At 35.4% G+C, this 25,385-nt stretch overlaps 1 protein-coding gene across 1 annotated transcript in view; it reads left to right on the top strand.

The window, feature by feature from the left end:
* The window catches only part of LOC127867717 (glutamyl aminopeptidase-like), a 33,338-nt gene extending 9,400 nt beyond the window's left edge, over nucleotides 1–23,938 (top strand). The window contains exons 2-20 of the mRNA XM_052409061.1: nucleotides 7,867–7,976; nucleotides 8,467–8,633; nucleotides 9,048–9,168; nucleotides 9,753–9,907; nucleotides 10,172–10,285; nucleotides 10,557–10,691; nucleotides 10,993–11,058; nucleotides 12,133–12,198; nucleotides 12,492–12,664; nucleotides 12,966–13,045; nucleotides 13,618–13,798; nucleotides 14,353–14,500; nucleotides 14,933–15,006; nucleotides 15,436–15,540; nucleotides 15,979–16,146; nucleotides 16,594–16,734; nucleotides 16,893–16,974; nucleotides 22,486–22,559; nucleotides 23,129–23,938. Of these exons, the coding sequence (XP_052265021.1) occupies nucleotides 7,867–7,976; nucleotides 8,467–8,633; nucleotides 9,048–9,168; nucleotides 9,753–9,907; nucleotides 10,172–10,285; nucleotides 10,557–10,691; nucleotides 10,993–11,058; nucleotides 12,133–12,198; nucleotides 12,492–12,664; nucleotides 12,966–13,045; nucleotides 13,618–13,798; nucleotides 14,353–14,500; nucleotides 14,933–15,006; nucleotides 15,436–15,540; nucleotides 15,979–16,146; nucleotides 16,594–16,734; nucleotides 16,893–16,974; nucleotides 22,486–22,559; nucleotides 23,129–23,207 (2,239 nt within the window). The 3' untranslated portion in view covers nucleotides 23,208–23,938. The remainder of the gene's footprint in view (nucleotides 1–7,866; nucleotides 7,977–8,466; nucleotides 8,634–9,047; nucleotides 9,169–9,752; nucleotides 9,908–10,171; nucleotides 10,286–10,556; nucleotides 10,692–10,992; nucleotides 11,059–12,132; nucleotides 12,199–12,491; nucleotides 12,665–12,965; nucleotides 13,046–13,617; nucleotides 13,799–14,352; nucleotides 14,501–14,932; nucleotides 15,007–15,435; nucleotides 15,541–15,978; nucleotides 16,147–16,593; nucleotides 16,735–16,892; nucleotides 16,975–22,485; nucleotides 22,560–23,128) is intronic.
* The last annotated feature ends 1,447 nt before the right edge of the window (nucleotides 23,939–25,385 follow it).

Below are 25,385 nucleotides of genomic sequence, written 5' to 3'. Positions count from 1 at the left end.
TTAAGCCCAGTTTTCTCAGAACGCTGCTCAATTTATTGCGTTGCATATGAGCCGCTTCATGCAGAAACGGGATTTGCTTTCTATGCAGCCAGCCCCAGACCACATAGACCTCATTGACATAGTCTGTCTGTTTAACCCATTTATGCCTAGTTGACTCTCCCATCATTCTAAATGGGATCAATTTATTTCCAAAATTAGGGATTTCTAGTATACTTATTTCTATATTTAGAATACTTCTTACAGAAATTCATTTAAGCAAACATCGCAGACCCTGATAAGACGCCGCATCATGCGGCGTCTCATTTGGGTCTACGCTGTTTGCCAAGGCATTTTTTCTAGACGCTAGGCATAAATGGGTTAGGTGCTACGCTGTCCGTTTATGAGACCGCGAAACATTGTGTGACTTAACAGCGGATTGCGTTACTCCTGACTTGACAGCGCGAGTCCAACATGCCAGATAAATCAAAGTTCAAGTAGAAAATATGTTAATAATTCCAATGATCAAATATTCGCTATGTAAACGCAACGCAACGACTCAGCTCTTTGAATTGCAAATATGGTAGTCTGATCTAGTTACTTTCCTTCGTCAGGAATCCCACGAGCGTTATGGGTCGGCGAGTAAAGACGGACAAACACGAACATGTTCATTCGCGACACGCACCAGTCTAGTTACTATGCCAATGTAATCGGTTCTGAGTAAAGATATTAGTTTTGAATTTGTTATTTTGCAATCGTACTATGTATTCAACGATGCAGGTTGTTTGTCAGAAATGTCTCTAAAATACTTAATATGTGTCACCAAAGGACGTTAATTTGCATTGCCTGACATTTTAACGGAAATTAGCCGATATGTACTGATTGTATCGAAATGTATTTCATTGAGTTGAAATAAATGAATTGCTGTCGGTCTACTTTACAAGGCGATACCGCCAGGTTTTTTATGCTCCCCGAAAATTTTCAGGGAGCATATCGTTGCCAGTTTGAAGTTCCTTCCTTACTTCCGTACTTCCTTCCTTCCGCCACACGTTTGTTACCGTTTCTCATAGCACCTTTAATACTTTACCGATCTCTTTCATATTTGGCATGTAGGTACCTTGCATCGACCTCTACCTTTTGATGAGGTTTGAGGTAACTGGGGTCAAGGTCACCGAGGCTATTAATATATTCACACTTTTGTTACAGTTTCTCATAGCACCTTTAATACTTTACCGATCTTTTTCATATTTGCCACGTAGGTACCTTCCACGGACCTCTACGTTTTGATGAGGTTTAAGGTCACTGGCGTCGAGGTCACGGCCACAGAGGCTAATACTAGATTTTTTAAGGGAGTTATGAACACATAGATTGACAAAGCGCATCATCGGGGAGCATCCATCAGTTTCACTGATATTCTTGTTATTCATTGTAAAGGGACCTTTCCATGTTTCGGTAAATGGACACAATTAAAAGAATGTTTCAGATTCGCAAATTTTCGTTGTAGTTATGATATTAAATAAGAAAAACGGTAAACAAGACACACATACAAAATGTAGAAACACAATAAACAACATTATAAATTCATGTAACTTAATTGACATATGGCGAGCATCTCATCCGGAGCAAACACGTTACACATGGCACTCAAATGGAAAACCAGCCATATTTCGTAGACTCGATTACTTTTTTAATTTCAGAAAATCTATGTAACATAATAAATAGAGCCAAAATAAAACCAGGCTACAAAACAGATCATTCAATAATAGAAATAACTATCGATAACAAAATACAAGACAAAGGTCCTGGATACTTTAAATTAAATAATACTATACTGCTAAAAGAAGAGTATCAAACACAAATCAAACATGAAATAAAATCAGCAGTAGAACTTAACAAAAATAGTAATCCAAATACATTATGGGAGCTGATAAAAGGGACTGTGAGAAACGTCAGTATAAAATTTTCATCTGTGACAAAAAAAAGAAAGCAGGAGAAAGAACATCAAATTATTGAAAAATTAGAGACTTTAGAAAAACAATTAAACAATCACACAGCTGATGATGAACACATTATAAAATCAATTAGAGAAACAAAAATAGAATATGAAAATATTATAGAAGAGAAAATAAATGGCATATTAATTCGAGCAAGGGCTATACACATTGAACAAAATGAAAAAAATTCTAAGTACTTTGCAAATTTAGAAAAACGACATTATGAAAGAAAAACCATACATAAACTCAAAATAAACAACACAGAAATCAGAGACACAAAAACTATATTAGACGAACAGAGTAAATTTTATTCAAACCTTTACAGTAAAAAAACACATTTACAGTACAACAATAGTAATAATCAATTTTATTTTGAAACACACATACAACAACTCACAGAAGCTGAGAAACAATCATGTGAAGGCCTAATAAATGAATACGAGTGTCTTACTGCTTTAAAAGAAATGGGTAATAACAAAAGTCCTGGTTCAGATGGATTATCAGCAGAATTCGACAAAGTATTTTGGGATGACATACAAATATATTATCTGAATTTTATTAACCACTCATATGTAACTGGAAACTTAACCCAACTTCAAAAACAAAGCATCCTCACACTCATTCCAAAGCCAGGTAAAATTTCAACGCTAGATGTGATATGATTACATAGATTTTTGTAGATACAAAATGCTCGTTTTTATTTATTTGTGACCACAATAAATTCCATGCTAATTTCCTGTGAATATATCTATTCATACGACACACGAACACTAAAATGGTACCATGTTAAAACCATAATAAAAACGAGCATTTTGTATCCACAAACATCTATTTTACCAGACCACATCTGGTGTTGAAATTTCGGCAATTGCCATAACGAACAATGTTTTTTTAATTGTGTAGCTTTATTTTACAAAATATTGTACGAATTTTTCGTTGATTTTGAGAAGTAATGTTACTTTAAAATTCAAGTTCAAGTGATATTATGGGCATTTTTCACTGTTGAATTGAGCTGAAAAGAATTAACAGGTCAAAAGAGTTAGTTAAAATGTGGTTACTGACCAATTATCTGCAACTCATCTTGCTACCAGTTGTTTATAAAAAATATATTTTATTTTCGATATTTTACGTGACTACTCTTGTAAGCCAAAATGATCCGTAAAACAAAATTGTGTCTTTGTATCGTATGAACGAATCTGCACTAAAACTAAATTTAGTATCACATCGTACATGCATGACCAGTTGTCAAACGAAAGTACGGTTGATATTCAAATGCATTATTTTTCTCTTTCCGGGATATTGTTTTAGTATGTTGATGCTGCATTAACAAATATAAGTGTATATGAAGTGAAAACACCAAAAATAAACATCGGTTGCGAAAGACACCTATAAACTGTTAGATGCCCATAATATCACTTTCAGTTTGTAATTTGAATTAATTCAATTGTATTGTTTGTTTTTTAATGTTTTTACATTATATTTCACTATCAAAGTTATTCAATAAATAGTAATGCATGATATATTTCGTAATCCATTTTCAAGGACTGCGATAGAGTACGACTACGCAAACATATCTGTCACATCGTGGGCAAGGAAAGGAAGCTCCCGGGCGAATTATGGCCCACTATTAAATGGCTGAAATACACGGATGTTTTCGTGATTTGCGTACACAGTTCTGATAGTGCAATTGTCTTGGGTATTCTTTTTCGCGCAGACTGTTTGTCAGAATTGTCTGTGTACATGCGAAAATATGGCATTTCCTAACACAGACTGACGTTTCCCTATTTCAAGTGAAATATACTGATGTACATTGATACTCTCATAAGCCCCAGTTCCAAATCAGCACGGATGGATACTGCAGTCCGAACCGTGGGCTTTTTAGCATTTTTGAGCGTCGACGGTCTTTTAAAGACCACCACCCCAGTTGCACCACGGCATCATCACGGACCAACACGGACAAACTCGGCAGCATCACGGAATCAACACGATATCCACACGGGCTTTCACGAGAGAGCTACGGAGTATTACGGACCAACACGGAAGAGACACGGGTAGTCCTGGATAAACACGGCATTTATACGGACCATCCCGGACCTACACGACAAAAACACGGACAAACACGACGGCGACACGAACCAAACACGATCGACACTGTACCGAAAAAAGTATGAAAACAAGTTGTTTGTGCCGAAAGTACACAACATCTATGAGCGGGTTGTCGTTTCGTCATTGTGCTGGTATGATGTTGTGATTGTTGTCCTCCTGGTCTGCTTCACGAACATGCTCATTTCCATTGCGCGTTCTCGGACGATTGTGTAAGATGATGCAGTGTGGCACAATAGACGTCACTGTCTCTGGAGACTGCAACATTTAAGTGTGTAGACATTGAAAGCGATGAGCAAAAATCCCGAACGCGTTTTCCAAAATCCGTCGCCGCTTGGCAGTCGATAGTTGAAGACTCTCTTGAAATGTGAAAGGTTTTTCTTACAGAAAGGTTTCATGAGCCACTTCTTGAAAGCGAATGCGTCATCCGCAGCAATATATAACGGCATAGGTTTGTCGTCGTTCGGTAAAGGTACAAGATCAGGTAGACCGAACGTTCCATTGTCGATAGTTTCCCTCAGCTCACTGTTGAACACTTAAGCACAAATAACTTGAAGTCGGCGTCGACCAAGGCCATGAGGATTATGGAATGGTAACCTTTGTAGTTGTAGTACATGAAGCTACCACACCGAGGACACTGTATGGCTCTGTGCTTACCGTCCAAGGCACCAACACATTTGTGCAGCTGCTATCGGTCCCCGAACTAATTGGCTTTGTTCTTCCACTCATCTTGAGTTTCAGGACAGGGCATTAGTTCCTCAGCAAATTCTAAATTACGGTTTGGGTGCGACCCGTAATCCATACAACACAGAGTAGTAGCTGTCCCCTGAGGTACAATGCTATTGCTATCTTAATGCCAGCTGTGAAAGACGTCCTGTATTTTGAACTCTTCGGCTTGGTTATGTGTTCAATGCGTGTCAGGATGTCTTGGTACATCTGAAAGTCCATTCGCAGGAAATAAAAGACCCCTTGGCGTCTTCTTTCTTCAGTTCGTTCATCAGTCGTGCGTATTGACCCAGGTCTAGTCTTCTGGCAGACCTAGATGGTTCTCCTTTTCAATCTTTTCAAAGGTGTAGAAACATTTTTTTCGCGACTTTTCTATTTCTCCGTCTTAGCTTCGCTTTAACAATCAGGATACTGTTTTCAACCTCAGCGTTTTGCGGTAGAATCTGGCATCTCATCAGCATCAGCTTGTCCTCGGTCTTAATCTCATAGCCCACGTTGTATCGTCGGTAGCGCATACAAAAATGAGCGATTTTCGAAGTGCCCATCTTTAAATGAATATCCGCCATCTTCCGTATTATACCGTGTTTCGCCGTGATAATCCGTGTTTTAATCGTGTTTACACCCTAAAGGTTCTTGTTAGCACCCTGTCAATCCGGCATCGTCTGTGTATGCGTCGCGTTGCCACTGTTTATGTCCGTGTTTGAACCGTTATTCTCTATCGTAGCTCCTTGCTGATCAGTGATGATAGTGATACAATCAAACTGTACCGACGTATTCCGTGTAACCGCCGCGAAGGATCTGGCGACAACCGTAAAACTGCCGCCATGGTCCTTAATGGTCTAGGGCCTGAATTTTGTTCCCGGACAGTCAATCATGCACGCGGACAACCAGAGCATATATACGGCTGTCGCCGGACCCTATACGGCTCTCTCCGGACTCTACGCGGCACTTACACGGACCACTCCGGATGCTGTCATCTTCCCGGTTTGTCACGGATCAACACGGCAAGTTTAAACTTCCCAAAAAATGCCGTGTTGACCTTCCGAATCCCCAAGAAAAATGCCGGACGTTCGTGGACCTACAAGGATCGACACGGAGTTATACGACGGCTACAATGGTTACATGCCGGACCAGGCCGGATATGGACCGTGTCGATCCGGCATCTGTCTGGGACTGGGGCTTTAATTCTTTGCCCTCATAACTATATCCAATTCCTGGCCTACATCAAAACCTTTAAAATTAAATTAAATTATAATGACTTTTGTCAATTTTAAGGCGTATTATATAGAGGATATTTGTTGGATTCGGTGGAATATCGATTGAAATTCACGAGTGATCATAGAAAATAATATTTTCATGAGTGGCGCAGCCACGAGTGAAAATATATATTTGATATGATCACGAGTGAATTATAATCGATAATCCACCGAACCCAACAAATTTTCTTTTACTTTATGCTTTATTTCACAGTTTATATACATTGTTAAAGAGTTTAACTTAATAATTTCGTTGGGAAAATGACGTCATTTCGTCAAAAAAAAATGACGTCATTTAACATAAACAGTGAAAATTATCGATAATTTTCACTGATAATTTTCATTATTTGAAACAGTGAAATTATCAGTTTTAATTCACTGATATTTCTCTATAAACCATTGGAAAGCATAAAATTATTACTTCTATTTTGGCAGAACGTTTAATAAATACATGTTTTATTTATAAGTAACTTCACTTGGTACATGATATTTACTGTCATTGTGACACACATAAAGAAACTTAAAGGACGTCTGAATTTTCAAGCGACTAATTATCCTTGATTTTAAAATACACTGGTTTTGAAAGATTTTTTTTAATTATAAAATTAAAAAAGACACTCGCATAGGAAAATAATTTTAATGATTATGGTGTGTTCATTACGACGGGATTTTTTTATTAATTGAATATAAATAACAATTATACCCAATGTGTGAGAAAACTACAAACAGAACACCCTCTGTGGTCATAAACAAACAGGAAGTCAATAATAATAAACGCAAAATTTACCACATGTGGTTCCTTTCATGGTTTAAATTTATTAATTAATATAAAATTTCAACCGAATTATGACCATGAACATTTTATGTTTAATGAATCAAACAAAACTGTTATGTTTTGTAATTGCTCATTCCGGTGAACACACAAACTAGGCAATAATTAAAGGAATTGTACAGTACGTCTTTGTACTGAGCTATTCTTCGCACATGTTTGTAGTTGCCGTAATAAGTGCATGTGTCTTTTTTCTGACAAAATGCAACATGTTCCACAAAAAGGATAACTGTTTTTATGAAATCACTTATAGAAATTCAGAATCGTCTCACGTTTCAAGTCATTAACCTCTCAAGCAAGATATATGATCCCGAAAATTGTCTTCAAGATTGTCATACAAATATGAAATGATGGCAGAAAAACAGATGTCAATCAAACAACGCGAAACAAGCGGACAATTCCTGGATAACGAGCCCCTGTTACTAAGCTTGTCTAGTTTCAAATTACTAGCAGTACTATGTTGAGTGTGACAGAAGTTGATATTTTTCAGGAGACGCTGAAAACGGTACGCTCACTCTTGCATTATCATTTTTCTGTATTTGCACACGTTCAAATATTTAAAAGGCGATTTTTTTTTTAATCGGCATTTACTTAGAGAACTTGATTATATAAGTCCTATAAAAATTAATTCTTCACGGAAAATTTATGTTAAATATATATAAAGAGAGAGAAAACTAAAGAAGGCGCAAAGAAAAGAGAGAAAGGATCTGTCACGAGTTATCAAGACAAACAATATTTTAAGATACGACTTCAGGAAAATTGTTACTACGCGAGTTTAATAAATTAAAGAATGAAATGATTAAGAGGGCCACATCCGAATTTTTACACAATTAAGATTTACGTTAACGTTTTGGTAAAACTTGAAAGTTGTTTATGTTGCGTTGCGTCATTTGACGTTTCAAAGTCACTGCTTTAATATGTAGTATTTCCATCATTGTACCCTAACAGCGCTTTGACTAAATTCACGTTTGTGTCATTTCAGAAAACTGGTTGCCTCACAACTGCAGTCTACAGATGCCCGAAAAGTGTTTCCCTGCTTTGACGAACCCGCAATGAAGGCGACGTTTAACGTTTCAATCACGCATGACGTCAGTAAGTTTTATGTCGTCGGGATATTTCATTTGAAGGATTTCTGACTGCAGTTCATTGATAAACAGTGTAATATTTGTACGTATATGATGTTTTTATATGGGCCGTGCTCTGTGAAAAAGGGGTTTTATGGATGTAGGTACAGTGTCGTCTCCGATTAGCCTGCTCAGTCCGCACAGGCTTATCAGGGACGACACTTACCGCTTGTATGATATTTGTCATTTCAAGAAAGTCTCTTCTTAGCAAAAATCCATTTTAGGCGGAAAGTTTAGTCCCTTATTAGATTGTGCGTACTGCACAGGTTAATATGGGACGGCACTTAACGCACATGGATTAAACCCCCTATTCACGGAGAACGGTTCAGATTAGTATTGGTATGTCAATGATTACGATGACAACGTCTATGCTGATGATTCTTAAACAGAGCTGGGAGATGATACTGGTAATTGTGATCATACTTTTTCTCAAACCATACTTGTTTTCTGTCGAACAGAGTACACAGCCCTAAGCAACATGCCAGTGATCGCCTCGCAATGCGTCGGCGATTGCAACCGGTTACGTGACGTGTTCCAGACCACGCCCATTATGTCCACGTACCTACTGGCGTTCGTCGTGTCAGATTTCCGGTATACTGAGCGACTACTTGACGGAAATTATACGGTACGAGGCTGTATGGTGTCATCAATGATGTAATATAGTTAAAATGAACGTCTTAATGCAAAGCTCATATGAACAGCTGCAAATTATTAGTCGCATGGGACTGCGTTTACCCGATAAGCACTTGTTAGAAAATTGTAATGGTACCCAACGATGATGTCGTTGATGAGTTCAAATCTATTTAATATGTATCGACTTAATTAGCATGTCTAGAACAAAACAATATAAATTACTAATAAAGCGTAGTATAACATATGTTCTTCTTTATTAATAATCAATACACGTGTACATGTACGTTAGAGAAAAGTAAAACAAAACATATATATACAAAATCGCTAAACTCTAATGTGAACTGGTAAAAAAATTAAGTTGTATTACCTGCAATATGTTTTGTAATCATTTTCTTGTGTGTCGCAGTTACGGATATGGTCGCAGCCTGATCTAATTAACCTGACTCACTATGCCCTGAACTTCGCTATCAACTCGTATGGATATTTCACGGACTACTTTCAAATGCCGGATGTGATGATTAAAGCCGGTAAATATTACCCTTTACTCATATTCTTCTTCATATAATCAATCTCTTTAGCTAGAATTTATCTCTTTCGAGTTAAAGCTCTAATGAAATCCTTGCTATGATTTCAAATCATGTGACGATTAGCGATCGAGATTTATTTTTTTTAATTTTCTCATTGTTTCCATTATTATTCATTTTAACGTCCATCATTGTTGACTACAAACACGTACGTGTACATAAGCAAAATTATGTAGGAGCTTTCAGTTATCTAAATTAACAGTAACAAAATGAACATCCTTCTAGATCTGAAAGGATTTTATCTGTAATAGAAGTGGTTATTGTAAACTCAAGAAATTCAGCCGATGCAAGAAAAGAAGTTTCCCAGAGTTGGTTTTGATTACCATAAAAGACAGGCGGGGATAGGCATTGGTCCACCAGCCTCATCCAAACCACACACGTCACACCACACTAAAAAATGAAAAAAATAAATACGAAAAACTAGAAATTGCAGCTAAAGTCAAACGCACATTCTATTAAATTAAATGCAAACACAACATTTACGACGCATAAGTCTATCGCATTAGACCTATTCTATTGTCACACAGATCACGTGGCCGTTCCGGACTTCAGCGGAGCCGCCATGGAGAACTGGGGTCTCGTAATCTACCGCGAGACGGCGCTTCTGTACGACCCGAATGTGTCGTCGAGCTTCAACAAATACATGGTGACCCTGATCATCGCGCACGAGATCTCGCACACCGTGAGTGTTTTGCGTTGTTATAAGAATTTATTGTGTTATGCCTGGTAACGTGTATTTTTATATGAGGGCCCTTTTATGTACAACGAGTGTTAATCGCTAGTCAGCAGTTTGTACAATACTAAACATCAAAAGTAACAAATACGTAGACAAACCTAATTATAATGATCGTATTTGTGTATAATATTTCGCGTATTTGACATTATGAAGACTGGGTATGAAGATTATAGATTGGATGTTGCACAGACATGTATATTATTACCCCAGTGGTTCGGCAACATGGTGACCATGCGCTGGTGGTCGGACCTCTGGCTGAACGAGGGCTTTGCCAGCATCCTCATGTACTTCTCCATGGACCACGCCTACCCGGATTGGAACGTGGTGAGTGTCACGTGGTCAGTTACTTCAACGCTGCACTTTGAGTTTTCATTGCATCTGGTGAAAAATCGCATTTTGTATATCGGCAATCAACTGTAACGTTTGAAAGCTAAACCTCTGATGATCCGATTATGTGTAAATGTAATTACATGATTCATAAAACGACAATCGCGTGAGTCTTTTAATGCATACTTTGGTTTGACCTGACACATATACTGTCATAATTAGTCGTAATTTTATCAACTTAAAATAATAATAAATAATGCATTTCCAGCTGGAAATTGTTGTGGTAGAGGACATATTTCCGGTGATGGTGAAAGACGCGCTTGTGACGTCACATCCGGTGTCCACCAATATCATCCATCCGATCGAGATAGCGGAGTCATTCGATCAAATCTCGTATAACAAGGTATGAAAAATATAACGAATTTATAGTAAGTGTTGTATATGGATACGCTTTTTGAGCAGTTGTTACAAAAACGGACCTACGCGCCTTTTTATAGACATCATTTTTCCGCACAAGGGAAAGCGAACCTCATAGCCTCAAATGGTTGTGTTTATATACTTTAACATGTATCGTCGAATTTTAAGGCAAGGAACATACATTCCGAAATGTTTTAGCATCAATATAGCACATTTCAGATGAACATTTCTCGTGTGTAAATATGTCCGTCCCATTTGCAGTTAACATTGGACCCTGTGTTTTTCAGGGCATGGCTATACTGCGCATGCTTGAGACATTTCTCGGACCTGATGGCTTTAGGCTAGGTCTTCAGGTAACGCAACTGCTTTTTACGCTTATTTACTTTAATTGTTAATTATTTGTTGATTTGAGTAAATTATCGAATTTAATTTCCTTATTTATCAGAGAAATTAATATATTTTTGATGATAATTAGTGGCCTAAAGACCATTTTTAAATAACCAAACAAAGGTTCTTTCATGATATGCTTTTCACAGTGTATTAACATAGTGAAAGGGCTATTTTGAAGAAGTTAACCAGAATAACAACGTCATAAAAACGTCAAAATAATGACGTATTTTCAGAGCAAAATTATTGTTCATTGTCGGAAACATTCCTAAAAACATTCCTAAAAAATGTCGAATCACTGGAATTTCCCTAGTCATCAATGGAAAAAAACATGATTATTACAAAAGAACATTGTGGTTTTTAATCTCTAACAAAGCAGGTTATTCGTAATAGTTTTTAATTGTTTAAATAATTGTTTGTTTTAAAAATAAGGTAAAAGCAAAATTACTATTCAAAATCAACGAATATTTCGTACAGATGTTCGTAAAATAAACTTAACCAATTTAAAATCAGTGTTCCTTATGGCAATTGCCAAAATTTTAACGTCAGATGTGGTCTGGTAAAATAGATGTTTGTATTTACAAAATGCTCGTTTTTATTATTGTTTTGCATATCTATTCATACGACACATGAACACTTAAATTGTGTTCGTGTATCGTATGAATAGATATATTCGCGGGAATTAATTGTGGCCACAAATAAATAAAAACGAGCATTTTGTATCTACAAAAATCTATGTAATCATACCACATCTAGCGTTGAAATTATGGCTTTTGCTATAAGGAACATTGATTGTTAAGGTGTTTACTTTATTTTACGAAATACTTAACGAAATTTTCGTTGATCTTGAGCGTTATAGAGACTTCTATTTCTATTAATTCAACAAACAGCTCATTTCATTAAATTTTGTGCGGGTCATTTTGTTATTTTGAGTATCATTTTGTCCGTTTTAGCCGATATTTTTAATATTTTGAGCATCTTGACATTCGCATGTGATATGTGTAAAACATCGTTTAAACTACATATTTCTTTTCTTGCAGACGTATGTTGAAAAGTACAAATTCGACAATGCCGATCATGATGAGCTTTGGGCTACATTTTCTAAGGTTGGTAGCTGCATTCGACCTCCTTATTCTCTGAATAGCGATGATAAAACAAACTGATTTATTTTCCCGTAAGTTTCAGTCCATCCCTCGGGTTACAAAGAATACGCACGTCATGAGCTCTTAGTTTTAACGTACTACTTAGTTAACTATGTACATGTAATTATTCAAACGTTTATTTATCAACTTTGATCGAGCGGTAAAACTAAGTGTCGGTCGAGTAAAGAAAAGAAACTGTTTAAGCCTAAATCGTTTCAACATCAATCAATTTGTGTTAACCCGGGTTTAAACGACAGACGACCAACAACACAATAGACATCGGCGCCATCATGGATACGTGGACGCGACAGACCGGATATCCGGTGGTCACAATTCGTCAGCTGGGAGATTTCTACATCCTTGAGCAGCAGCGGTTCCTGATGGATTCACACACATCCGGTGACGAACCGGAAGAAATATCCGAATTCGGGTAAAGAAACGCGCGTTCTTATTTGCTGTGTATTGTATAACTTTATAGTTGTCAACGAAACGAAATATTTGTTTAAATATGGGTTAAATAAGACCTTGTTTAAATATGGGTTAAATAAGCCATCCAAAAAGCGCAGTGTGTGTCAGTTTGTTGAAATGCATATACCTTCATCGCCATCCGTTGAATGTGTCCAATTAAAATATAGTGATTATACTTATACATTTTATTTTATTCTTATTTGATTACACTATATCTAATATGATCGAAATGGTTATGTATTTTCAATTGTTCATTTCATCAGGTATAAATGGCGTATTCCTTTTACTTATCGCCTGGAGGGAGAGAACAATACCCGTCTCCATTGGCTCAATATGGGTCCAGGTGAGACGTTTCTTAGTTTTACATTCAATATTTTGCTGATCAATTATTAATCGCACATAGATTTTACGATTGTTTTTTTTTCAATTATGTTTAAACTTTGGATGCTTGACATCTGTGGCTTCGTTCTTATTTACATGTATAAATAACACATACAATACATCACGTCCGTACTTTAACTACACAAGCATATACCATTCGTGTAACAACACAAGGCATATAACGACAAATATTCAATCGTTTCGCGTTGCAACGCTTTATAATTTTCAGGTTTTTAACTCGTCAAAAGATGAATAAACTGGCTATTTTAGAGCATGGTAAATGTTCAGTATTACTGTTTCCTCACAAATATCATAACTAAAAAGAAAATTGCGATTCTGGACCAACTTGTTTTAATTTGTCAATTTACCAAAACGCGAAAAGGCCCCATAAATTGACAGCTTCATTACTGACGTTCGCCTATTCAGTAGCTCGAAAGCTCTCTTTGGGAGAAAAAGATAATCCCATAAATATCAAATATGAAGCAAGACCATACATTATCATTGTATTACCATGTATAATTATTTGTTTCAAAGGTAAGGTACCCAGATCACGGGACGGCTGGATTATAGGCAACGTGGACTATGGGGGTTTCTACCGCGTGAACTATGACCTCGACATGTGGAACAGGTTGTCAGAGCAACTTAATTCCGACCACAAGATTTTTTCCGGTGCGAATAGGGCTGGGTTAATAGGTGACGCGTTCAATCTCGCCCGGTATGTACACAATATACCAGGTACATAAGACAATAAATCTGCCTCAATAATAGTGTGATTGTATAATTGTGTAAACGATTTAAAGTAAATAATGTTTTTATTCCAACATTCTTTGATTGTTTTCAAACGTTATGTATGAACATAAAGCAAGTTAAGAAATTATTAAACCTGTTTTAGAATGTTTTTTTAAAACTAACGCCTGTCTAGAAAATGATAGTCAAGCATTAACAATTACAAAATACTGAACCTTTGGTATATTTTGTTCCAGTTCAAACTAAGGCTTGACTATAATAGTCGAACATTTTAGCTGTTTTTGTTTTATACGATTTGTAATTATATATTAAACATAAAAGTGTTGTAAATGAGTATTGTATGGGCTTTAAAAAAATATGTCAACACGCACACATTATTTCTAAAAATATGGTCATTTTACAACCTTACGAAAAGTACGAAGTTAAGTTTAACTAAACTCTTTTTTTGCAATGTGTGTTTTTTATGTTTTGGTGTTGTTAAGTAAAGTATGAAACTGGTATTTTCTATTCACCGTCACTTAGAGCCTCCCTGCTCGACTACGGTATCGCGTTCAACATAACGACGTATCTAAGTCACGAGCAGAGTTATGTCCCGTGGAAGGCGTTTCTAGACTGCTTAGAGTTTATACGAGGCATGCTGTCCAAGACCACCGCCTATGTGCTTCTACAGGTCGGGCTTCTTTTCTTCTCGAAAAAATTACAAGAACAATCATATCAGTTTCATCCTATTTCTACCACAAACAAATAATGGAGCGAAAAAAACACACGTTTATATACAGAGATCTTTCCACTGTTCTGATCACCGTCGAAACCCACGGTATCCCATCCTTTCACATCCATCACATAATAATATCACCGCCGAAACAGTTTACATTCCCTATAAATTCATATATTATCGTCAAATAACTATATCATCGTCGAAACCAAAGAACTGAGAAGGATTGTTCGTTACTCATAAACACTGATAAAAGTTTTCAACGTGATTTTTTATAACACACCAAGATCAGATGAAACACAAATCGATGTTCACACTCTTTGCATTTTTAGCAGCAAAAAGGTCTAATTTTATTAGTAAGCCTGATTGATATGTACTCTGTTGTAGAAGTATATCGGAGAGCTCATCGAGCCTGTCCTAAACAAGGTCGGTATGGATGGAGTTGGGGATTTGCCTGAAATGTGAGTTTACAGAAATCTAATGACATCGGCCATTTCCGTCAGTTTGAAAGATCGTTTATGTTTACCGGATTAGACCGAATACTTAAAATTGAGTATACCTGCAATACCGGGTTCACACTAGTAAATTTACTTCCCAGATGTTCATTGTATATATTAACTGGACAATTTTGTGTATTTAAATGCAAAACGACTCAACCGATTGAAAAGGAAATCAGGTTAAACATAAGGGATCTTTCGTGTGCACTTAACCGCATTAGATGGTAAATTCCAGCCCTACAAATAAAGGAATTAGATGATTGTCAGTAAATTTTACAAACGTATTTAATGCGTGTTTGTTTGTCAGTTTTTGGCACCGATTCTTAAAAAAAAACTATGAATTAAATGATGTTTTGCCATTTAATTTATGTGACTTCTTTTTTTTTCCGGAAGGTACTTACGGCGAACGCTCTTACGAACCGGATGTGACGTAGGTGTAAAATCTGCGGTGATGTACGCGAAACGTTGCTTCCGGGAATGGATGATTAACGGAACACGGTATTGTCTATCTTTTAAAAGTAAAGCATGTTTCATGTATTTCTAAAATCCAAAAACGCTACTTATGTGCAGTAATTCCCTTTCATTGTATGAATAATTAAGGCAACTTATGAAAGCTTCGTACACGCATAAGTAGGCTGTCATTTAAGTCTAGGTATATGATCACTTACGGCATATACAAAGTTGGCTAATGTCGCCACTTCTGACCCGACCAGAGGGGTTATCTCTTGAATATTCTGTTAACACATGGTGCACACAGTGGCGAAACTGAACCTTTAGAATATTAAGTCAATAACAACATATGATTAATAAAAGATGGTTTCATGAAACTCAGACACATACATTGCAAAGCTCATCAACGTCGTGAGGTTAAAAGAATCGAAGCCTGGCGAAACGGCCTCTGATTAATTGAACTTATCTCTGTTTGGTAACAATTAGGCCGACGACGGATTACGCTCAGCTGATCTACGCTGTGGGCGTACAGGAGGGGAGTGTGGACGAGTGGGACTATGTGTGGAACCAGTCTCAGAGCACGCAGTCTCCCGCGGAACGCGAGATGTTACTAGAGGCGCTGGCGCATACTCAGAAACCCTATCTGCTCTGGAGGTAAAGCGTTATGGTATTGTATTATGTAAGTTTGTTTATAAATAACGAAGTTGAGGCGCGCGATGTTACTTTAGGTGCTTGCATGTACCCCAAAACCAAGGCTGGTATTTTGTTGTTGGGGCAAAATGGGTCTCTGTGAGGATATTAGGATTTAAAAGCTTCAATAGTTCTACATTATAATGTGGCTACTATAACACGATGTTACGAAATGCACGGAAACTTTTAGTATGGCAAACATTAAGTGGCGACCACTTTATTTGATCCAACGAAAACTAGTTATTTCCTTTGTTCTTATCTTCAGACAGTCACAGGGGATATTTACGGCAACATTAATTTTCAGTTGCGCGTTTGTGACTAGACCTCATTTTAAAGACCCGACAAGAGAATACTCCATTTATCCTCCTATGAATAGCCTCATATTAAAATTACCACCTTCTATCTCTTCAGATATGCCCAGTGGATCTTCGACGGAGACAAGATAAAGCTCCAAGATGTTCGCCTCGTGACGAACTACTTCTCCAGCACGCCACTGGGCCGAATGATCGCACTGCACTTCCTTATGAACTACTGGGACGATCTAAACGACAAGTATGCACGTTTTAAATGCGTAGCGACAATTAATTACGATTTCAAATCATGGCGACAATTAATTACGGTTCATATTCCTGGTGATAAGTTAGAACCTTTTCAATGGTATACATACTTTCTTTAAGGTAGGGTAGACATTAAGTGGGTATTATTTTTAGGTTTGGAGCCGATACGTTCATAATCAGTGAGATGATAGGGGAAGTTACTCAGTACGTGAACAGTGAGTTTGAACTAAGACAGGTAAGTTCCCTTTGGTTTTAAAATATCTCTGTGGAAAATGTAAACAATAAAAAATAAAGCTTTCTTATTTCTATAAGAAGTTCGAGATGTTGCAGAAAGATTAACTCGTGTACCCTTAGAATCGCAAAGCTATTCTCATTTATTTTTATTTTTTATGTTAAGTCTCTATAACGCTCAAAATCAACGAAAATTTCGTTAATAAAGTCTCTATAACGCTCAAAATCAACGAAAATTTCGTAAAGTATTTTGTAAAATAAAGTTTACACCTTAACAATCAGTGTTCCTTATAGCAATAGCCAAAATTTCAACGCTAGATGTGGTATGATTGCATAGATTTTTGTAGATACAAAATGCTCGTTTTTATTTATTTGTGGCCACAATTAATTCCCGCGAATATATTTATTCATACGACACACGAACACCATGTTAGTGTTCATGTGTCGTATGAATAGATTTGCAAAACAATAATAATCAAAGCGCCGTAGGCACTGAAGGCCTGGGGCTAGATTTAGTGTGCTTGGGAAGAAGTTTAGTTCTTAAAAAAATATATAGTTTAAGAAGACGTTTTGTCGGAAGTTTTTTTATTGATATAGTATGTGTATGCATTATTATAAACAGGTTTATAAAAATCAAGGCTGCATCTGCATTTTTCAAAAAGTCACAATGGATAGTCGATCATTAAGTCATGGCCATCCTATATAGGCGAGGAAGATATGTGGCTGGGAACGAGATGATGACCCATCTGGGTCTGTCACTTTTTGTGTGTCATAAATGCTGAATGCCCGTTTTGGATGAAATGACGTCCTTATTCAACCAGTATCGGTACATGTTATGCTGATCAGTTTGTGTTGATAATATCTCCATTGATCGCGTATCTGGATGAACATAATTAATTTCAAAGTACGGAATTCATTGTACTAATATTAATCCGTAAATACTCATGGTTGCCATGGGAACTAAAAATGTTCTTTTTTCATATTTATTACTATTTTAAAGAATTTAAGCCAAAAAAAGCACAGAAAATCAACAAAATATGTTCTGGACAGATATGGAACATCATTAACATGTTTATTATATACATAAATATATGCACATTTTCTGGAAAAATGTTTGTATTCAGAAATTGAACATTTTGTACAGCTATGAACTTAAAACTAAAACGAATAACTCCTCATGATACAATTTGTGTTGTGTGTCTGTACTGCCAGACATTATTTTGTTTATTTAGCAATTCAATTTTGTTCCATGATTGATAAAATTAAGTAGACAAAATACATTAAGTTAACAGTTGCTATGGAAACAGTAATTTGTGGATTGCATATACATGCTGTTTGTGATCAACAATGTATTTGAAGTTAATATATTATTAATCTTCGCATAAGTGTCAAACACAATTCACTAGTGCATTTCATACGTAGAGATTCAAATACAGGCTTTTCAACTAAAACAAAATTAAAGCAATAAGCACTACATATTTAATTGCACACGTCACTAATTAACTCACTATAGATTGAACTTTAAACACCAAAATATTCATTTACATGTAAAAATAAATCAAATACAAACATAACATGAACACATACGTTCACATCACATATCTTGATGTTTAAATGAACTACAACAATATTAGTGATATTATTTTCAGACCTCAATATTAGCAGGCATACAATACAATGTATTTATTATCGTGCATAGAATATTTTACAGTTAGATAACTATGAATGAGTTGTTTATCATTAATCAAACAAATGTGTCCGCACGACACGGATGCCCCCAACTGTAACTTTGTCACTACATAAAAGCATAAGAGTGTAAATGTTTTTGAGATACATGTATACATCGCCTTTATTTTATTTAACAATTAGTTTGCTACATAACAGGTGTTCAATATTTAAATTTTGTTTGTTACATATGTCATCTGCTGCAGTTTGTAGATGTTTTTTTCTGCCAATTCTTTGCATGCATGTTCGAACTTGGCCTAGAGACCATCTAGATAAAACTTGTGAACAAGTTTGGTGAAGATCAGATGAAAACTACTTGAATTAGAGAGCGGACACCAAGCTGAATGTTTAAAACGCTCTAAGTGACCCAGTGAACTATTTTTTTTCCCGGCATGCTCCATGTTCACACTTGGCGTAGACATTATGTAGATACAACTTCTGACAGAGTTTGGGAAAGATCGGATGAAAACTAATTTAATTAGAGAGCGGACACCATGCTGAATGTTTGAAACGCACTAAGTGACCCTATGACATAGTTTTTGGCCCGGCATGACCCATGTTCGTCTTGACCTAGACATTATCCGGATGCAACTTCTGACCAAGTTTGGAGATCAGATTAGAACTACTTGAATTAGAGAGTGAACACGAAAAGTTTTACGGAGGACAGACAGACGGACAGTGCGAAAACTATATGCCGCCCGTTGGGGGCATAAAATATATGTTCATATATCTGACATGGTGTGCAGAAACAACAAAAAGGTGAAAACAATTATTCCCTTTTCATAGTTAATATATTACCTATGGATGACAGACTGATTGGAAAAACAACACAAGATACACATTGTTGATATTTTGTACTCAAATTCATGCACATCAATAAAAAAAGTATTGTATTTATTCTTTGAAGAAAAATCACCTTGTCCATATTATCATCCACACAGAGTCCTAACTGTCAGTAAACTTGGTAAGCTCAGGTTGCATCAGGATTTGCCAAATTCACTTGTAAAGATCTGCAATAATTAAAATAAAAATGACTGATTAGAACCCTTAAACACACACATAAAAAAATACATATCACCAGTAGATACCATAGGCTTGTCAACAATTTATTGAAATTGAAAACCATGTCATGTTTTAGTTTTGCCTTAATGCTTGTTTAACTTACTCTATGTGAAAATAACACAAGAAATATTATTAAAATTATATAATCAAGACGAAAAAAAAGATTATTGCTTGGTACATTATACAATCTGAACCCCCAAGATATGCATAGTGAATAGTATATTGTCAATGTTTAATATTAAAAAAAAGTATGCATACTTAACACCATAAAGGTAAACCATCTGTGTTGGGAGAATAAGGCGCACCCCAGTAAACATTTTCACCGATTTCTTTTTAAATATTTCACTATTTTAAATGGGATAAAGTCGAGAGCCGGCTGATTCGTGATAGTTTTCTATAGGTATCACGATTTTTTTTTTAAACAAATCAGTATTTTTTCAGTAATGTGCAATGACGCGTTTGAACGGTTAGAAAAATGTCGGATCAGTGTTGGGACTTCATATTACAAACGCGCGATTGCACTTTACTGAAAATAACTTATTTGGTAAAAAAATCATAATATCCATAGAACACTCTCACGAATGAGCGAGCTCTCGACTTGATCCCATTACAAATGGTGAAATAATTAAAAAAGACATCCTTAAAAATGTTATCTGTGTCGCGCCTTATTCTCCCAACACAGATCTTAAAGTCACATGGTATACATGAAGGTACAGTGTAAACAATGCAAGTTGTAAATCATATCAAAACCGCTATTTAGCAGCACATAATTTAGTGTTCGCACTCCACTTTTGCCCAATCTGTTTTTCATGAGGTGGATATGGCACATCCATCTTTTAGCCCTATATCATGATAGTTCATCATTGAAACTACCAGGTAGTAGGTTCTGCCCCTGAATAAATAAAATATAGCAAAATATTTATGTATGATTGTGTTATAGTTGAAAATAATATATGACAATGAAAACAAAGGTCTGCTGAAGTATTACATCTCAATACAATCTAAACGATATTCCGATAGTCCAGAAACATATTTACTGAGAACATTAAATCAGTTTTCTTAAGCTGCAACCTCTTGGTCATGTCTGACAATTCATTGAAAATATAAAGTTTCAAAAGCATTACCACATATTTGTGTAGTTGGTCGTGCTTTATGAGAAAGATATTTTTCTCTTTCTACTTTCTTTATTTGTTGTTATGAATCTTAGATCATCATTGCTTTCATGTTAAACTTGATCATGAACACAACCATTAATATTGACATCCAAAACTAAAAATTTTGACAAAAATAGAAACATTTAAATATGTACCAATAAAAATAATCAAATTTACATATTAATTAAACACATTCCTGACATATGCATTAATGCTATCATTTCGCATGGAATTGTCATCGCTAACCTGTCATTGTGAGATTGCACAAAGATTTGCAACATAAATTTGATATTAGTTTTTAATACAACCTTGCTTAGTTCACAGTCTGTTAAATGTAATACAATAATTTTAAGTACATAAAATGAAAGTAGAATACGTCTAAGGGAATATATGCCCGTAAATTGTTCAAGGAAATGTTAATATTGTCATTATAGAAAAGTTCAACAACAAATGATAAATTGAGAAGTGTTTAAGATTTTGACAACTACCTAGACAAACAGACACATAAACAGCGTCTAAAATCGTCGTTATGACCGCCAAAACGGCTCATACAAACATCATGATTGGTGTTATAGATTCATTAAACATGAAATTCCATCCTTTAAGACGAACTTTGATTTTTTTTAATGAGAAAAACAAACGAAAAACTCATTTTAATTTACCTTTGACAAAACCAGGAAGTTTATCCGAAAATTGTCACTGTCGATTGTGCCCTACTGTATTCATTGTTATTAAAGCTGAGGTTAATTTAAACCGTGTAAAAATCAAGAGAAAATACGGAAACTTAAAGTTCCACTGACTTATTTTTATTGGTTTAGATTATAGTTCAAAGTTAATGGCCAACAAGTTGTTATTGTTTTGACAAAGTCCGCGAAACGATAGTTAGAGACCGTCAAGTTTAGCAACTTAATCTCGCATGAATATGTAAACAATAAAAACTATGTCGTAGCCAATGCTTAACAATTTTGATTCAATAATATTTTTTTACATGTATTAAAGTTCAAAGTAAAACTATTATTAATGGCAAAAAAGTTTCTCTTGTTTTGACAAACTCCGCGAAACGGTAGTTAGAGACCGTACAGTGAGGAACTTATTCTCGCATGAATATGTAAACAATAAAAACTATGTCGTAGCCAATGCTTAACAATTTTGATTCGATAATATTTTTTAACACTTTGTATGACACTGCCATGTTATATAGTGATGTTCTGTATTTACAATCCGGGTTATTGAGATCTGCAAAGAACTAATTTTATTGCGCACGCACTTATTATAAGTGGTATATCTGAGTTATACAAATTTGGTTTTGGCAGCCAGCCAAGTCAACTTGTCTCAGAAATCGGTATCAGTACTATGGCCTAGGGGCTTCGCCCCAGGCCAAAAACGAGCATTTTGTATCCACAAACATCTATTTTACCAAACCACATATGGCGTTGAAATTTCCGCAATTGCCATAAGGAACACTGATTTTTAATTGGTTAAGTTTATTTTACGAACATTTGTACGAAATTTTCTTTGATTTTGAGTAGAAATGTTACTTTAAATTAACATTAGTTTTTTGCTTGTCGATACAGCTGGAGTTATTGTTCAAAGAGAAACCACCAAAAGGAGCAAAACAGGGCGCGGACAACGCACTGGCGCTTATCAGGTGGGAGACATTTACGGCTGTGCTTTTTATTGAAAGGATACCTTTGGTTTCTAAACAAGTGTTCGAGAATAGTAATTTATAAAGTATTTTATTTTATTTTGTTATCTGTATACGATTAAAAATAAACAACATGCATGTTGGAAATCAATGTTTATTGTATAATTAAATGCTATAAACTTAATAGGTCCTGTTCTGCGATAGAATTAATTGTTCGATCAACTATCAGACCGTGTGGGGTGCAGGAAACAAAAAGTCGGTCGTTTACGGGTATTGAATTGTTGGCACCGATATGTATATAAATTAATAATTTTATTCTGCTATTATCTGTCCCTTAGTTTATTAGCCAATTCGATACATAGTCAAAACGACTGCAACTACAAAATGTTTCATAGCTTATTTATATGGGTTGTTATTAAATATTAAATATTTTTTTTTCTTCTTGTTGTATCTAGTTTGTTTCAAAACTTTCCTTTATGGTAGTGCTACTTCATTCGACCTCGTTCAGTTATTATAAGCTTCATGTTCACATAAAGTTTGAAGATGTGTCAGGTTATTTTGCACTATTTTAGGGCGAACATTAACTGGATGGACAGCAACTATCACGCTATTTCATCCTGGCTTCAGGAGCACGTGCCAAGCTCGTTCTAAAAACCCTCAAATGGCCGTCACGCGATACGCACGTGATTAACTTGCAAAACATAGCAACGTGATGAAGGAGATAAAGCTTCGAGATCGTTCTAAATATTTATATTTCACATTCGTTTTAATTTGCTTCAAAATAGTCAGTCAAGTGATGTGTAGGATGATCTGTCGAGTTCGACTTAAAATGTTTCGTGTTGGTTAAAAAAAGACTTAGTGAAGTTAAAATGATAGGTCGCTAAAACGTGATTGAAAGATATAAAATAAAAGCCATATAGTTCAATTATTTCATATAAAAAAATGAAAACGCCTGATATTAATACATTGGTTGTGTGTTAATGTAATTCCATGAAACATTTATCTATAAGATTTTCTGAATTTCGGTGAATTCTATTATACATCATACATTGAACATAATAATAGGATTATGTGATTTCTTGAGAATTTATAGATTTTTCATTTAAAATACTAAAAACACTTAATATTGTTCAACGTTTTTCAGTCAGAGTGATAATTATTAATTTGTATTAAACATGTATATTTACTTCTAAAGGTTAGTTAATATTGAATGTTGTTGTTGTTACAATTATTGTTGTCATTTTTCAGCTGCTACTGTTAATGTTTATGTTGGCATTGTTTCTGCCGATGTTGTAGGTATCGATAGCGTTGTTATAAAAAAAAAACGTTTTTTCAAAGTGTGTATTTACTTCATGGAGAAAGTGATTAAATTTTCAAAGTAATGCGTTGTTGCTCAATCAATTGCAAATTTAAGAAAAATGGCAAAGTTCTGAATTAATACAGCAAACAATAAGACGTCAGAACCTTTTCAAGAGAAACATTACGTGTTCTAACTTTTTTAACAGAACACAAGCTACAGACATAAATAATACAAACTGCAATAACCACATTAGAACTGTAAATGCAAATTAAAAGCATTGGGGTGTAAATCGATGTGAGGACTGGCACAACCTCGCACTCATTTCTGAATTAGCCATTAAAAAGGTCTTTATCAAACATACTCAATATGGTTCGTCCACATAACAAATATAAGCTATACTACTTAATGCCTCTAAGGACTAAAATAGGTCAATATCAAAGATATGTTCGAGGAAACTTCCTATTCCATCGTCACCACACCAATCAAACTCACAGGTGGTTAGCGTGTTGCTATGATATAAATTAGTGAAAACATCATTTTGAATGATAAATAATCATATTATAACGAAAAATTAACTTTTTTTGAAAAAAATAATTCACTATCAAATATATATATAACAAGGTATGCAACTCAAAATGACCCAAAAACGGGGTGCATCACTTTGAACAGCCATATCTTCATCAATTAAGCAGCGATTTTCACGATCTTGGTCTTATTCAACGCAGAAATGAATTTCCTTTCTGAAAATGTATATGTCTTGCAATATGTTTACAAATGCTGGGTCAACTTTTAAGAAATAACTCTATACACAACTCGCATGACCCAGTTGACAATGACCATGCAGATTAACCACCGGGACATAAATGCTGCAACAACGATTGTCAAAATTAGTATGAACAATTACATAAAAACAATTACATTAATCAAGAGAATTTAATTAATGTATAACAAGGTTGTTTTTTTTCCAAACACCTATAAAATACATTTTATGGGTCTTTGTTGTTTTGTTTTTCAGACATATAAAGGTTCAAATCAGTTACCCTATGTTGCGTACATAAAATTGACCTATTAGTTGTTTGTTACCATCCTTATTTGTTTTCTTTAATTAAATTTAATTTATTCTGAAATAATTTCAATTTCTGAGAATGTTTAAACTAAAACTGGTCGCGAAGAAGTGCCAAGTAGAGAGGTTTTTGTGGTTACCAGATATCGAGCTCTTAGATTGTGTTCCACTCCCGAGTTCGTTGTTAGTAAAAACAAATAATAACAACAATATAATCGTTCCAATGATGCATTCCCTTGCGTGCTAATGTTTTATTTAGACATAATTAGTAAAATTATAGTTTATATTATGCATGATTATCCTTAAAAACGATGCTTTTGTCAACATTCTCTATATGCGCTTATATGAATTCTACCTCTTTTTGCCAACCAGTGGGCGGAGTCTAAACTTTGCAGGTGCGCGTGACGTCACTCGTCAACTGGTCTATAGATTGACACAACACATGCCCATGCGTGTCTTAGTAATT

This window comes from Dreissena polymorpha, chromosome 2 (assembly GCF_020536995.1).
Source record: "Dreissena polymorpha isolate Duluth1 chromosome 2, UMN_Dpol_1.0, whole genome shotgun sequence".
In the NCBI taxonomy this organism is placed as follows: domain Eukaryota; kingdom Metazoa; phylum Mollusca; class Bivalvia; order Myida; family Dreissenidae; genus Dreissena; species Dreissena polymorpha.
The sequence above is the reverse complement of the archived record's forward strand: the minus strand, read 5'-3'. Positions and strand labels throughout refer to the sequence as shown.